Source organism: Saccopteryx bilineata, chromosome 11 (genome assembly GCF_036850765.1).
Source record: "Saccopteryx bilineata isolate mSacBil1 chromosome 11, mSacBil1_pri_phased_curated, whole genome shotgun sequence".
In the NCBI taxonomy this organism is placed as follows: Eukaryota; Metazoa; Chordata; class Mammalia; order Chiroptera; family Emballonuridae; genus Saccopteryx; species Saccopteryx bilineata.
The window spans coordinates 79,791,046-79,806,276 of record NC_089500.1 but is presented as its reverse complement, the minus strand read 5'-3'; the positions used below and the strand labels follow the sequence as shown (position 1 = coordinate 79,806,276).

Below are 15,231 nucleotides of genomic sequence, written 5' to 3'. Positions count from 1 at the left end.
CGCGCGCGCGCCGGGAAGGGCGAAGGTCGTGGGCGCGCGGGGACGCGGCTGCCAGTGGCGGAGGCGCCAAGCAGCGCCCTCTCCCGTCCTCTGCACGGCCGCGCGGGGCTGGACCGTGCCCGAGCGCAGCGCCGCTCCGGTCCTCGCGGCCCCTGGGAAGGGGTTCGGATTGGGGCGGGCATGACTCTGGGGACCGCGTCACCTTCCCCTCGGAGCGGTCCTGTGTCTGTAACTATTTGACCACCACCACCCCCGACCGCTGCAGGGGAACCGCACCCTCTCCCGCAAATCTGCATCTCTGCGCCTGGGATGTGCGCCGGGTCCACGGATGTGCGGGGGGAGCCCCGCTCGCAAGGCCACTGTCGCGTTCCTTGGTCCCCGCAGCTCTGCTCGCGGAGGGCGCCGGTTCTGACGGTGCAGGTGGCTTGGATGTGCCCTAGCGTACGTGTCTGGGTCTTCTCGCCATGGACAGGAAGCAAGGGGTCCCGGTGTTGTAACAGCTTTGGGCGACCGACCCACTGACCAGGATTCGGACAGATTCCGAATCCACTGGACAATCCGGGTGCCTTTGGGCAGCTGCTTAACCTCAGGCGTCCCTCCCGTGCGGGCAGTGAGGCTGGAGGCTGGTTGTGAGAACTAACTGCCCAGTAGTACAGTTGCCCCATGAAATTCAGGACAGCATTCAAGGTCATATACTAGTCACCCCAGGTCAAGCCTCGTTAGACTGAAGGTAGGCCGCCAACTAGTCATCCGGAGTCTTGTCAGAATCCAGTCAACCAAGGTGTCATCGCAGTGGGACTTGGCCCCCAAGTTCTGGGAGCCGCCGGAAGCGGCACCATGAATGGGCCCGCTGACTGTGAACAGAGCAGGCCTGTCCAGGGACTGGGAGGCTCACTGAAGCCTGCTCTGTGCACTGACTTGGGGTCCCTCCCGCCCACTGTCACTTCTCATGGGAACATCAGTTCACAAGGCCAGTTCTTATTTGTTTTTTTAAGAGAGCTAGAAATCTAATTCATACGTGAAAATTTCCATTAAAAAAAAAAAAAAAGAAGCCTGACCAGGTGGTGGTGCAGTGGATAGAGCATCGGACTGGGATGCGGAGGACCCAGGTTCGAGACCCCGAGGTCACCAGCTTGAGTGCGGGCTCATCTGGTTTGAGCACAGCTCACCAGCTTGGACCCAAGGTCGCTGGCTCGAGCAAGGGGTTACTCGGTCTGCTGAAGGCCCGTGGTCAAGGCACATATGAGAAAGCAATCAATGAACTAAGGTGTCGCAATGAAAAAATTGATGATTGATGCTTCTCATCTCTCTCCATTCCTGTCTGTCTGTCCCTATCTATCCCCCTCTCTGACTCTCTCTCTGTCTCTGTAAAAAAAATTAAAAAAAAAAATACAAAAAAAAAGAAGAAGAAGAACAAGAAGAAGATGGCCTGAATCTGTAAAAACCCCCAGTTGGCCAACCAAACAGGAAGCCCTCGGTTGAGGCAGGACTGTGGTTCCCACCAGTTCTGGGCTGAGTTAAGGTGACAGGAGGAGCCCTGAGACACCTGAGGGTCCCGGGTCATCTCAGCTCCTGGTCTTCGCTCCCACTGGGTCAACCAGAGGCCGGTGCCCTCTCCTCCCCCTCAGGGTCTCCGTTCCTGCTCGGAGCGCATCACCTGCCCGTCTGAGCTCTGCGCTCACCCATCGTCTCTGTGGAGAATCCAACCTAACTTTCCCTGCAGATTAAGTGCTGTGGACCGGGTGGTGCGTGACAAGGATCTTCTGAACCCCTGAGTCGTGGTCGTGGGCCTGCCCCCCACCCTTCCCCACCCCCAGGTGGGGGGGCATCTTAGCTGGGGCTGCAGAGGCGCCCTGGGAACAGGCAGGGTAGAGAGGAGTGGCTGCTCTTGTGTAACCACAAGTGTCAGTATCTGTTGCCAAACACGGAGAGAGAGGCCGGTGCCAGCTGATCATTATAAAAGCTGTCCCAGCACCGCAGTCGGTCAGTCCGGGCCTGAGGAGCCGGCGGGCAGTGGATCCAGGCGGGGAAAGGATGCAGGGGCCATCAGCCCTTGTGAGGTGAGGCAGGCCAGTCTGGGGACGTGCAGTGCAGAGAGTTGCTTTTGTTTTTTTTGTGTTTTTTTTTAAAGAAAGCAAAGAATATTTGGAGACAACGTTGCTGGCGTCTCCTTACAAACCTCATGTTAGGGGGCAGGGGTTGCCCATTCAATGCCTGGTCAGGGCACATGCAGGGATAGATTGGTGTTTCTCTCCCTCTCTCTCTCTCTCCTTCCCTCTTTCTCTCCCTCTCCCTCTCCTTCTCCCTCTCTCCTTCCTTCTTCCCCCTCCCCCTCCCTCTCTCCCCAAAATCAATACATTGAAAGCAGAGGGAGCCTGAGTCTGCAGGGGCCCGTGCTCCCCCGGAGGCACTGAGAGGCCAGGTGCTCCCTTTTTTTTCTCTCCCAGCTGCAGTTTGTTGGCTGTTCCAGTGAAGCTAACAGCAAGCAGTTCACTGTACAGGCAGGTGCCATTATTTAGAGACGGAGCCTGGTTTCCGAGTCGGTGACGCACCCACAGGGAACACAGAGGGTCTGGGCCCGGATTTTGGGCTCCCTGCGGCCGACGGGTTCCGTCCCAGAACCAGGGAGCGGTGAGTCATGACAGCTGTTTGCTTGCAGGTTCTGGTCCGGCCTGCTCATCGCGCTGGGCTCTGTGTGCCCTGGAAGTTCCCCATGCGGCATTTCAACACACGTAGAGATAGGTGAGTGCCAGTGACCGGTCATTGGTGTTAAGGACACCGAATCTGTCAGGAAGGTTAGGAGAGCTGCAAGTCCACCCAGTGTGTTAATGAACAACAAGTTTCATGCTGTGCCAGCCACTGGCAGCAGAGAAGAGGAGGCCGGGGCTGGGTGGTCCAGGCGTGGGGCCGTCAGGGGATAGCTAGAGGGTCCCGGAGCTTCTGTGGGGGTGCAGGGGGAGCTGGGCACAGACACACCTTGAAGCAGAACAATAGTGGGAGGGGGGGTGAGGAACTGAACGTTTCCCATTTCCAAGAACACAGAGAGGGCCACGTGCGGCCACAGGCTTGGGCCCCTGGCTCTCAAGGTGGTCGGCTTCAGGGAGGGCAAGGAAACGGGGGCGTTGGCATGGTCCCTGGCATTCACGGTGCCCAGGATGACGACAGAAGCTGAGGAGGACTGGGGGTACTCTGAGCTGGTGCCCGCGCACTCAGGGGCAGAGGCAGAGTTATCAGGACATGGGTGATGGGGAACACCAAGATGGGGTCCTTTCTTTTCTTTTTCTAATTTTTTTTTTTAAATTTCACTTATTTATTGGCTTTAGAAAGGGACAGGAATATTGATCTGTTCCTGTATGTGCCCTGTTCTGGGGGTCGAGCCAGACATTGATCGACTCTAACCGCCCGAGCTGTCTGGCCAGGGCAGTGCGTGGTCCCCGTGTGGAGGGGGTCAGCAGTGTCTTCGCTCGTGGGAAGCGCGAGCCACTTCGCGGCACAGTTTGACGCGGTTACGTTCCACGGGAGTTTCCAGGTTCACGTCAGGCGGGCCTGATGCTGGGTGTCTCCTGGGTAAATATGATAACAGGTTACGGCCGAGCCACCTGCACAGGCCGCAGAGCAGAGCCAGGGTACAAATAAGATGTGGATTTCTCCAGGCGGAGTAGACCCGGATGTTGAGCTCTGGCAGGCAAGCGCCCGTGAGGACAGAATTTTGTGGTTTGAAGGGAGACTAGAGTTCACCGCGACCAGGTCCTGTATTTTCTAGGGGAGGAAATTGATCCCAGAATGACACGTCCCCGACGGCCGATCCTATTTTCTTCCCATTAAACATTTATTGCTACCCGGGAGTCAGGCGGCAATGGGAGCGAGACTCAGACCTGCGTTCTAACCCGGCTCTGCGGTCGGTCGGCCGGCCACACAGGGGACCGAGTCTCAGTTCCTCTCTGTAAAATGAGAGCGCTGGGACTTCCTAACGCCTTCCCCGCTCTGTGAGATGGAAATGTGCCAAAGAGGAACGAACACAAACAGGAATGTGAGTTTAAAAACTAACAAAAACGGATAAAATCTAAAATTTTAACAAAATCCGAAAATTGGCCTGCCTTTCTCCGGTAGGAGCCGAAGGTCCTGAAAGATTATAGATTAAAATGGATAAGTATGTTTGTGTGAACATAGTTGAAGGCAACTCCTTCTCTTCAATTTCTAAGATTTTTATAGGAAAGGAAACAAAAGCTGATGTACTGTTAGATGGTTTTATAACTATCTCGGTTCACACTTTTGCTTCTTACGTAGGGTCCGTGTGGAAGGTTGACATTAATGCGAGTTAATTAGAATTGGCTTCATCCAGTGGTTTGGTCAGGAAATCACGGAATCCTACGTACAGTTTGCTATGTGTGTGCCGTGTCTGTGGGGCATTTATGCTTATCGTAGAGCCTTTTTTTTTTTTTTTTGGTATGAATTAAAAAATTGGGTGTGATTCACAGTAGAAACTGGGTATCACCTTTGACCATCTCTTCACAAGGAATGCTCCTTTTCCTGTTGACTCTAAGATTTGGGGTGTGGGTGTCGTGCGTGGGTGGCGTAGGTGGCCTTTGGGACTCTTTTCTGTCCTTCTGGAGTAGTCCAGCTGTGACATGGAACATCTGCAGAGCAGCGGCTCAGTCCACACTGTGGGCCGTGTGTGGTGTTTCCTGCTTCGGGGGTGGCAGTTGTTGAGGTGTGATAACTAACTGTGGTCACGTGATGACATGGCTTCTGTTTATTGAGCTCCTACCATATGCCAGCCATTGTGCTTGTCATGGTGTTTGTTTGTTTTTTCCTTCTTTATTTCTTTTTTTTTTTTTCATTCAGTGAGAGGAGGGGAGGCAGAGACAGACTCCCACATACGCCCTGACAGGCAGCTACCCGGCAAGCCCACTAGGGGGTGATACTCTGCCCATCTTAGGTGTTGCTCCATTGCTCAGCAACCGAGCTCTTCTTAGCACCTGAGGCAGAGGCCATGGAGCCATCCTCAGTGCCTGGAGCCAGCTGGCTCCAATGGAGCCATGGCTGCAGGAGGGGAAGAGAGAGACAGACAGGAAGGAGAGGGGGAGGGGTGGAGGAGAAGATGGGCGCTTCTCCTGTGTGCCCTGACTGGGACTCCAACCCAGGACATCCACACGCCAGGCCGATGCTCTACCACTGAGCCAACCAGCCAAGGCACAGCATTTATTTTTTGTGATTCTTTCAGCAAACTTCTAAGGTGGGTATTAGTTACTTACTTTTACACAGGAGGGAACAGGGTCCTGAGCTAGAGAAATAGGAACTTATTTTTTTTTAAACTTATTTATTTATTTTAGAGAAAGAGAAACATCAGTTTGTTCCACTTGTTTACACATTCGCTTGTTGACTCTGGTATGTGTCCCAAGCAGGGATCAGACCCGCAACTTTGGCATATGGGGACAGCGTGCCCACAAACTGAGCACCCGGCCAGGGTCACCCGTCTCAGGAATTTGAAATCATCATGCACATTCGATTTGTAGTATTGTTAAAATATTTCTATTTATTTTTGTATTTATGTTGTTATTGTAAACATTACATCAATCTAATATTATGGCTGATGAAAATTACGAGTAATTGAATTTTCTTTTTCCACTTCCTTGACAGCTGGAACCATAAAACTATGTTTTCCTTTCAAAATGATGTCTGGAAAGTTCTGTTTTCTGCTTTTAGTTGAACTTGATGTGTTTCTTCCAGGACACAGAGCTCTTGAGTTTCTCCACCTTCCGGATGGGAACGTTAACTACAAAGAGGTGTGTCTGATTTCTCTCTCACTCCTTGGGTGTGAACTTTTTTTCGTAGATGCCAAAGGTACCAACAGATATTTAAATAGTAATTTTCATAGCCATTTAAAAAATTTTGTAATAAACCACTATATTTTGGGTCAACCCTTTGAGTAGTACAAACATTCAAGTATGTCCTCGTGCCTTCTGACCATCCAGATGACAATTGTAACAAAAATTTTTATTTTAAAAATGTATAAGGCAACATTAAAAAAAAAGGCAAATGTATGTTCTTCTTGTTGCCATAAATTGGTTATCAAAGAAACATGATTTTTGAGTTAATAAAACTGGAACTGGAACTAATTTCTTTTTTTTTTTTTTGTATTTTTCTGAAGTTGGAAACGGGGAGGCAGTCAGACAGACTCCTGCATGTGCCCGACCAAGATCCACCCAGCATGCCCACCAGGGGGCGAGGCTCTGCCCATCTGGGGCGTTGCTCCGTTGCAACTGGAGCCAATCTAGTGCCTGAGGTAGAGGCCATGGAGCCGTCCTCAGCGCCCGGGCCAACTTTGCTCCAATGGAGCCTTGGCTGCGGGAGGGGAAGAGGGAGACAGAGAGGAAGGAGAGGGGGAGGGGTGGAGAAGCAGATGGGCACTTCTCCTGTGTGCCCTGGCCAGGAGTCAAACCCGGGATTCCTGCATGCCAGGCCGACGCTCTACCACTGAGCCAACCAGCCATGGCCACTAATTCCATTTTTTAAAAAAAGCTCTCCCAGGGGTCAGCGAGCATGAAAAAAACCTCACTACTCAAAGGGTTAAAAGGTATCTGTCTACACCAGTGCTACTTGAACTTTCTGATAAAGATAATACCATTGGAATATTTTAATGCTGTGTATCATAGTTTGGAAAAGCGCTTGGGAGATCATTTCTAAGAATGGTTCATCTTTTCGTAAAGAGAGGTTCCTATCTGAGATCAAGCCTGTGTTTTCCACCGTGGCCTGTGGGATGCGTGCGAATGGCATCACCACAGGTGTGTGCACCCTGGGGTGCAAGGTGGGTGCACCTCCGGCTCCCCCTGCTTTGTGGGGGTCCCGCTGTCTGGGCTCCCCTTCACGCATCCTCACGTTAGTTGAACCATCGGGCCCTACACCACCTCTTCTGCTTATATTGCTAAGTGATACTTTGTGGCAAGGATGATTCTTAGATACTCTATCTGAGGGTGGTTAACACTCCTTCCTGAGGGCAGAACGGACGGATCACATGATCGCCAGCGCATCTCGGCCATTCCGTGTGGAAAGCGGGATGGAGAAATGACCCAGACCACTTCCAGGCGTTAGTTTTAACTTCCTCGCTCGGCAGCGTGACCCTCTGGGGAGAAGCAGCCTCTGTTTTTGATTGTCATCATCTCCGACCCTGATGAGTGGGCAGGCAGGAGAGAGGGGAGTCTGCTTAACTCGTGGCGTGAACACTCGGTCCTGACTGGATGGAGCAGTTTTCTGGCAGAAAGATTCGAACAAGCTTTTCTCATTAACTCCAAACCTGTGCAATGGACACAGACCTTCCTGTCAGCATGGGTCCTGCCTGATCTGCGCACTGTTGTCACCGGGGGTCACTGACTGTCCACCCTCCCCTTCTGATTGACGCACATACATGAACATTACTTTCCCTTTTATAATGTTACCACTCCGTCCCTTTTCAAAGATGGGTGATTGGCTTTGATCTCTGGATGGATGTGGGAATCTTGCAGATTCTCTTCCCAAAGCCTGCTCTTGGTGACCTCCGGGCGCACGGGTCTGTGGTTTGGTGAGCGCAGTCGGGGGAGTGACCAGGGGGTGGGGGGCTGCACAGATGGGTCCCCCAGGCCACCGCATCTCAGCCGGCTCTGGCTCTTGATTATTCCAGGTCTGAGTTTGCTGGGCTCCCGGGTTTTTGTGTATTTTTTTTGTTACAACTTCCAGAGGTACCTGCTCTTTAAAGACTTTGACTTAGGCTGACCAAATTGATAAGGGAACAATGTGTCAAGCTGAGAGACCAGTTTATCAGTTCAGGAGGACTGTGAGGAGGCAGTAGGCTCCTGATTACAATCCTAATTGCCCAGAGAGTCTCTCTCTTTCTAAACGAGGAATGGAATGCTGTGTGCTAACCAGGAAGCCAGGGCCGTGGGGCTGGCAGGCTGGTCCGGTCCCTTCCCTGTGCCACCCTCCCCGCCCAGGGAGCAAGTTTCATCCTCTCGGATTATGAAACTGATAACTCGTTGTAAGAAAAGAAAAAAACTCTCAGCAATAACCCACATTAACATTTTGCTAAATGTTAACATTTGTATGTATTTCTGCACTTTTCTGCATTAGCAGTCTTTTCAAAAATTACATTCTACACTGTTTTGTAACTTGTGGTTTTTTTTCCATTTACTATATCAGATATGATCCCGTGTCAATAGAGATTTTTCAGAATAGTTTTTAATAGTTGCGTATTTTTCTGTTAACCTGAAATGTACCATAATTTATTCAACCAATTCCCCAGTTTACTATTCATTGTGAAGTATTTTAAAACTAGTAGATAGTTAGAATAAACAAATAATTCCCTTAGGCCCTTCACCTGGTGTCATGTCCCCAGTTGTTGACTGTTTACCACAGCTGCCTTTTTATTTTTTAATTCAATGAGAGGAGGAGAAGCAGAGAGACAGACTCCCACATGCACCCCAGACCGGGATCCACCCAGCAAGCCCACTTGGGGGCGATGCTCTGCCCACCTGGGGCACTGCTCCGTTGCTCAGCAACTGAGCTCTTCTTAGTGCCTGAGGCAGAGGCCATGGAGCCCTCCTCGGTGCCCAGGGCCAACTTGCTCCAATCAACTGCCTTTTATTAAATTTATTCATTTTTTTTATAGAGGAGAAAGAGTGAGAGAGAGAGAGAGAGAAAGAGAAGGAGAGGAGGAGCAGGAAGCAGCAGCTCCCCTATGTGCCTTGACCAGACAAGTGCAGGGTTTTGAACCAGCGACCTCAGCATTCCAGGTCAACGCTTTATCCATTGCACCACCACAGGTCAGGCTCGACTGCCTTTTTATCCCCTCTCTAAATACTGATTTCTCCCTGAGCCCTTCGAGAGTAAGTGGCTGGCATGGTTCTGATTATCCTTGAACACATCGTTGTGTAACTTTTGAACACAAGGACGTTGTGTTACAACCACAGCATAGTGTCATCTCACTTAGGACATCGAGGCGGAAATAACACTGTTTTCCAATCCTCACGCCTCATTCCAAGTTCACAGTCATCGCAGGAACCCTCTGGGTCCAGGACCTGGGTCGTGTGTCCTGTGTAGCTGTCAGTTCCCTCGGACGCCCTCCAACCTGGAACCGTCCCTCGAGCCCGCCCTGTCTTGGGAGATCTGGACGTGTGAGAGCTGTGCTGTCCAGGATCTCCGCACGATCTACTTCTGGTTTTGGCCGGTGGTTCCTTAGGATTAGACCCAGCTGCGGGTACCGTGCTTTTGGGCAGAAATGTGGAAAAACACTGCAGTGATGTTGCGTTCTCACTGCTTTGCGTTGTCGGGAGGCGCGGAGTCAGAGGTAACGTTTCCGGTGATTTTTGTTTCGGCTGTGACATCTTTCAGTTCTGAAATTTCCGTTTGGGTCTTCACAGCGTCCATTCCTTAGCTGAGATGTTCTTGGTCTCGGGTGTGTTGGTGATGGCCTCTGGAGCGGTTGGTTTTGGGGAGACTGCTTTAAAGCACTAGTCAGGTAACCCGGAGGTTTCTGCCAGCTCCCTGTTGTCATCTGCTGATTTTCGTTCCTTCTGCGTTCTTCCTGGTTCCTGGCGACGAGTGGTCTTTGCTGGGAAGCAGGCACTTTGGGCATCAGGTTATGAGACTCTGGGTCTTATTTAAACCTCCTGATTGGGTGGGCTTCTTCTGACGCCACTTCGATAAGGGAGGAATGGGGGTCACCATCTCCTCACCGTCAACCAGGGTGAAGTCAGGGTTCCCCACGGGGCCCCCAGTGCTGCCCCCTGGCTGGGAAGGGCAGGAATGCCTCCTCACTGCCCCTCACTCGCCTCTGCTGATGTCAGAGGGCAGGAGGACTCTTCCTGCTGGGTGGTGTGAGCGCCCTGCTGTCCTGGGCCTCCCCTGATGCCACCCAGTGGGGCGAGGAGGCGCCCTGGGCCTGGGGAAGGTGCCCTCATGGAGAGCTGTGGGGGAGATGGCAGGGATGCAAATCCTACCCCCCCCAACCCCCTGCCTTGGCCTGGCCGTTCCATCAGGACCTGGCACCTCACTGCAGCTTCGGTTTCCGAGTCGTGTCTCCCTGACTCCCTCCTGTCAGAGCTCTCCTGTCCCCACTGTCACATTGATATCAGCTCCTGTTCGGTCAGTGGTTTCCTGTGCACAGTGGTCACTGTCTCCCGTGACGCTCCAGCTGTCCCAGGCTATGCTTTGTGGTGGCATTTTGTGTCTGTCTGACGACCTGTTTATAGCCAGGAGATCACACGAACGTAGCTGCAGAACAACCCAGCCCGTCGCTGCAGGGTCCACTCCAGCTTCCCCCGCGCCCGGGTCTGCGACGCCGGCCCCCTGCGAGAGCCCGTTCCCACGCCTCCCCGTGCGAGGCCGGCGCCCGACCGGCCCTGGCCTGGCTGACTGGACCCTCAGCCCAGAGACGCCCCAGGAAGCAGAACAGGGAAGACACATGTGACCCAGGGACGGCGACTGTTCTTACTCGATCTCCTGTTTCATTGCCGTTTCTTGATAAGTACCTTCAGATCTGGAAACATCCACTCTTCACTTTCGCCAGTGTGGCCGGTGAACGCGGTCCTTTGTCATCGGTTTAACAGGCATTTTAATTATTAATTTATTATTCATGAGCTTAAATTTATTTTCAAGTGTTTATTGACTCTTTCAACTACCCCTTCTTGAATTGCCCATGTCTTTTGCTCGCTTATCTATTAAGATATTGATCTTTGTCTTGATGTGTAAGAATGGCTTGTTTCTTCTTTTTTTGAGAGAGACGGACAGAAAGGAAGGGAGAGAGGTGAGAAGCATCAGTTCTTCGTTGCATCTCTTTAGTTGTTCATCAACTGCTTCTCATACATGCCTCGACCGGGGGATTCCAGCCCAGCCAGTGACACCTTGCTCAAGCCAGCGACCTTGGGCCCAAGCCAGTGACCATGGGGTCATGTCTATGATCCCACACTCAAGCTGGTGACCTTGGGGTTTTTTGCTTTGTTTGTATTTTCCTGAAGTTGGAAACGGGGAGGCAGAGAGCCAGACTCCCGCATGTGCCTGACTGAGATCCACTCGCATGCCCACCAGGGGGCGATGCTCTGCCCATCTGGGGCGTTGCTCTGCTGCAACCAGAGCCATTCTAGCTCCTGAGGCAGAGGCCATGGAACCATCCTCAGTGCCCGGGGCCAACTTTGCTCCAATGGAGCCTTGATGCGGGAGGGGAAGAGAGAGACAAAGAGGAAGGAGATGGGGAAGGGTGGAGAAGCAGATGGGCACCTCTCCTGTGTGCCCTGGCTGGGAATCAAACCTGGGATTTCCACACGCCAGGCTGATGCTCTACCACTGAGCCAACCAGCCAGGGCCAACCTTGGGGTTTTGAACCTGGGACCTCAACATCCCAGGTCAATGCTCTATCTACTGCGCCACCAGCAGTCAGGCAGAATGGTTTATTTCTTAAAGATATTAGCCTTTCATCTATCCAATGATACTCATGGTTATTTTTTTTTAAAATTAGTTTCTGGTGCTTTTTAGCTGCTGAACACTTAAGTGAATCAATCTTTTCTCTGATAGTTCCTGCCTGTGTGCTTTGCTTAGGGAAATTATACCCATCCTGAGATGATTAGTTATTCATTTAAATGTGGCCTCCTTAATTTTATGGCTCTGCTTTTGACACGACCTCTCTAATGCATCTTGTGCTGACTCTGGCCTGAGGCAGGACAGGGACCCAGTGGCCTGTCATCGGGGATGCTCGTTTCAAGCCTGCTTCTCCCAGGCTTCCCGTGCAGACCAGGCACTCGTGATGAGGGGCTGTGCCCACGCCCTGTGGCTCCTCTGTAGCAGTCTCTCTCTCTCTCTCTCTCTCACTGTTTCGTTTCCGTCTCTGATTCTGATGCTGTGCTGCTTTTGTTTCTGTAGCTTTAGAAGTACATCCTATGTCTGAAGGACACAGCCTCCCTCTGAACTCTGTCCTCCTGCAGTTTCCTGACTGTTTTGCCCACGCCTTTGCTATTTTTGTGTTAGCGGTAACTACCTCCCTGTGACATGCAGACGGCAGAAGTCTTGATTTACAAAGAAAGTGACTAGAGCAGTATCTGGCGAGGTCAATATTTAATAAAGTTAATTATTAAATGATGAAAGTCCAACTCACGTTATCTTTAGACAAAAGACTCTCTGGGTTCACAGAACTGGCCCGGGGGTCTAGGTATACCTGTTGAGGTTCTAGGGTGCCTTCTTGGTCCACGTGCCTCGACCGGGGGATTCCAGCCCAGCCAGTGACCCCTTGCTCAAGCCAGTGACCTTGGGCCCAAGCCAGTGACCATGGGGTCATGTCTATGATTCCACACTCAAGCTGGTGTGGAATCAGCCACGTGGAGGTGGCTGGCCATGCAGGACGCACCTCCAGCCTTAAAACCCCAAAGGGCAGAGCATCTTCCCGGGGCTCCTGTGGAGACGTCTCGAAGGTTCTGAGTGCGCAGGCGTGGCCCCGGCATGCGCCTCTAGCCGGACTATGTGGTGGGCGTGGACATGCTGGCCACATCCCCCCGGGGTGGGCCGCCCTGCTCAGCACGGGATGGGCCCCTCAGGAGAGCGGGTCCTGTGTCTAAAGGACTAGGTCCGGGACACATGCTGGTCGGAAAAGCAGACCACAGCAGAGAGTACCAGAGCCCTTATCTTTTGAGTTTTTTGGGCCCTTCTCCGTGGCCTCCCTCCATGGATAGGTGAGTCCATATTGAATTAAAAAGTTGAGGTGCCAGGCTCGGACTCTGTTGTGCCAGAGCTCATGTGCAGGTGTGTGAACCCCTCTGGGCAGCCTGGGTAGAGAGGGCTCAGCACCACGTGGCAGGGACCTCAGTGTGACCGACAGGACGGGGGGGCAGGCCCAGGCTGCGTGTCCGGAGAAGACGCCCGTGATCACACGCAGGATCGTGCTGCGTCAGTGCCCCACTCGCCGTCTGCCGGCCCGCCGCATCCCACGCCGTCTGGAGAGCAAGCGAGCCACCTCGCCCCACAGCCGCCCGCTGCTCCTCACTAGCAGAGGGGGTGCCCTGGACCCGGAGAGTGGACGTTCCGGGCGAGCAGGAGGGAGCTGGGGAACGCCTGGCTTGCTGTCCCTCAGCAGCGGGAAACCGCGCACTTCTGCGCAGCGGACGGAGAGGAGGGACCGGGCCCCACGGGGGAGGCTGGCCGCCGGCTTCGCTTTCTAGACTGTCCAGTGTGCCCGGGCCCCGTGGGGGTCAGTCCAGTGCGCCCGGGCCCCATGGGGGTCAGGACGGAGTGCCCGGGCCCCATGGGGGTCAGGACGGAGTGCCCGGGCCCCGTGGGGGTCAGTCCAGGGCGCCCGGGCCTTGTGGGGGTCAGTCCGGTGCGCCCGGGCCCCGTGGGGGTCAGTCCGGTGCGCCCGGGCCCCGTGGGGGTCAGTCCGGTGCGCCCGGGCCCCGTGGGGGTCAGTCCTGTGTGCCCGGGCCCCGTGGGGGTCAGTCCTGTGTGCCCGGGCCCCGTGGGGGTCAGTTCGGTGCGCCCGGGCCCCGTGGGGGTTAGTCCTGTGTGCCCGGGCCCCGTGGGGGTCAGGACGGAGAGCTTGAGCCCCTCAGCGGAGGAGAGCCAGCGTAGGAACCTCTGCCGTCCGCTTCTCCGCCATCGTCACGGGGAAAGCGTGCTGCGTCAGTCCCCACCCCCCGCCGCACGAGGGACAGTCTCGCTCTAAGGCACAGGCACAGGTGCAGGAGGACCTTCAGGTGCACGCCTGCACGTGTTGTGAATGTCTGCTGGTGTTTTTCTCACTTCACCGATTTTCACCGGATCCCTGAGAACCTGACCCCACACAGGCTACAAGGTCGTGGGGGGGCCTCGGGGGACGCTGCCCTGCTGGGTGGGCAGAGGGCAGGGAGGTGACCTGGAAGCAGGTGCATGTGCTTCTCACTGAGCCTGTGAGCTCGGGGCGGGGGGGGGCGGTGTGTGAACCCGAGGTTACACGTCGCAGGTTGGGGTACACCCAGTGTTCACTCCCACCACCCCCGTTGCCGCCCCGAGGTTACACGTCGCAGGTTGGGGTACACCCGGTGTTCACTCCCACCACCCCCGTTGCCGCCCCGAGGTTACACGTCGCAGGTTGGGGTACACCCGGTGTTCACTCCTGCCGCCCCCGTGACCACCCCCCCCCCGGAGGGCACCTCTCCCCTCTAACCTCTGCGCTCCCTGCCCCGCAGCTCTTACTGGAACACCGGGACGCGTACCAGGCGGGCACCGTGTTTCCCGACGCCTTCTACCCCGGCATCTGCGAGAGAGGTGAGGGGAAGGCTGCGGCCCAGGCGGGCGGGAGGCGCCTCGACTGAAACACGCCGCCCGTCCTGTCCTCCAACGTCATCCTGGGTCCACGACTCAGTTCGCGGAGTCCTGTGTCCCCGTAACGAAAACCAGAGCCCCGAACACCGTCGCCTCCACCTGCTGTGCTGCTCGGAGGCGGAAGACAGGACACTGGACACTTGCCAAGGGCCCGAGGGCCAGAGTGCCTGCCGGGGGCTCTGTAAGTCTGTCGTCTGGGACGGATCTGTCAGCCGGGAACCTTGGCAAAGTCATTCCGGTGCCATCTCGGTTTCCACGCCTGCAGCGTGGTCCTTCCCGGGCTCAGCCGGACTGTCGGCACGCAGCGCCAAGCCGGCGTGGTGGGCGGGGGCCGTCAGCGCCCCGGCGGGTCACGGGAGGCGTGTCAGTGGACGGGCTACCAGGTGGGGACAGGAGGGAGACAATCGCAAGGACAGTGCCAGGGAGCGGCCCCGCGGAACCGCAGACGGAGGGCAGGCCTTGTGGGGGCCCGGCCTCCGGTGAGGGTCCCGCCAGCCCAGGGCGCCACCACAGATGGGGCGCTGGGAGAACTGGAACCAGCCTCTCTCCTCCTCTTCTCTTCCGGGTCCCCCTGCCCTCCCTCTCCCGCCAAGCCCGACCCGGCCAGAGGGCAGAGCGGCCCCTGCTGTCAGGTCACGGGGTGCACCGTGCAGGGTGGAAGAGGGTAGACTGTGGATGGGGAGATGGACAAAGAGGTCCAGCACGCAGGGCCCTCGTGCAGACCAGGTCCAGAACGCTGGGATCATCCGCCTCTACCCTGCGTCCTCACGCTCAGCAGTGCTGTCGGGCTGCGAGGGGCAGGCCTGTTGCTCCTGCAGCTGTGACCCCCCTCGGGGCTCCCCTTCCTGTGACTCTGTCTCCCCTTCGGTCTGTGAGCTGTCAGGTCTCAGTCCTGCCGGTCTGCCTGCGTGTGGCAGC

At 54.9% G+C, this 15,231-nt stretch overlaps 1 protein-coding gene across 2 annotated transcripts in view; it reads left to right on the top strand.

Moving 5' to 3' along the window:
* Window positions 1–1,942: 1,942 nt before the first annotated feature.
* GPLD1 (glycosylphosphatidylinositol specific phospholipase D1) overlaps window positions 1,943–15,231 on the top strand; it is a 46,393-nt gene continuing 33,104 nt past the window's right edge. The window contains exons 1-4 of one of the 2 annotated variants that reach the window (XM_066247555.1): window positions 1,943–2,060; window positions 2,660–2,742; window positions 5,731–5,786; window positions 14,178–14,256. In XM_066247555.1, the coding sequence (XP_066103652.1) occupies window positions 2,035–2,060; window positions 2,660–2,742; window positions 5,731–5,786; window positions 14,178–14,256 (244 nt within the window). In that variant the 5' untranslated portion in view covers window positions 1,943–2,034. The remainder of the gene's footprint in view (window positions 2,061–2,659; window positions 2,743–5,730; window positions 5,787–14,177; window positions 14,257–15,231) is intronic. The other variant, XM_066247556.1, reaches the window with a different exon arrangement.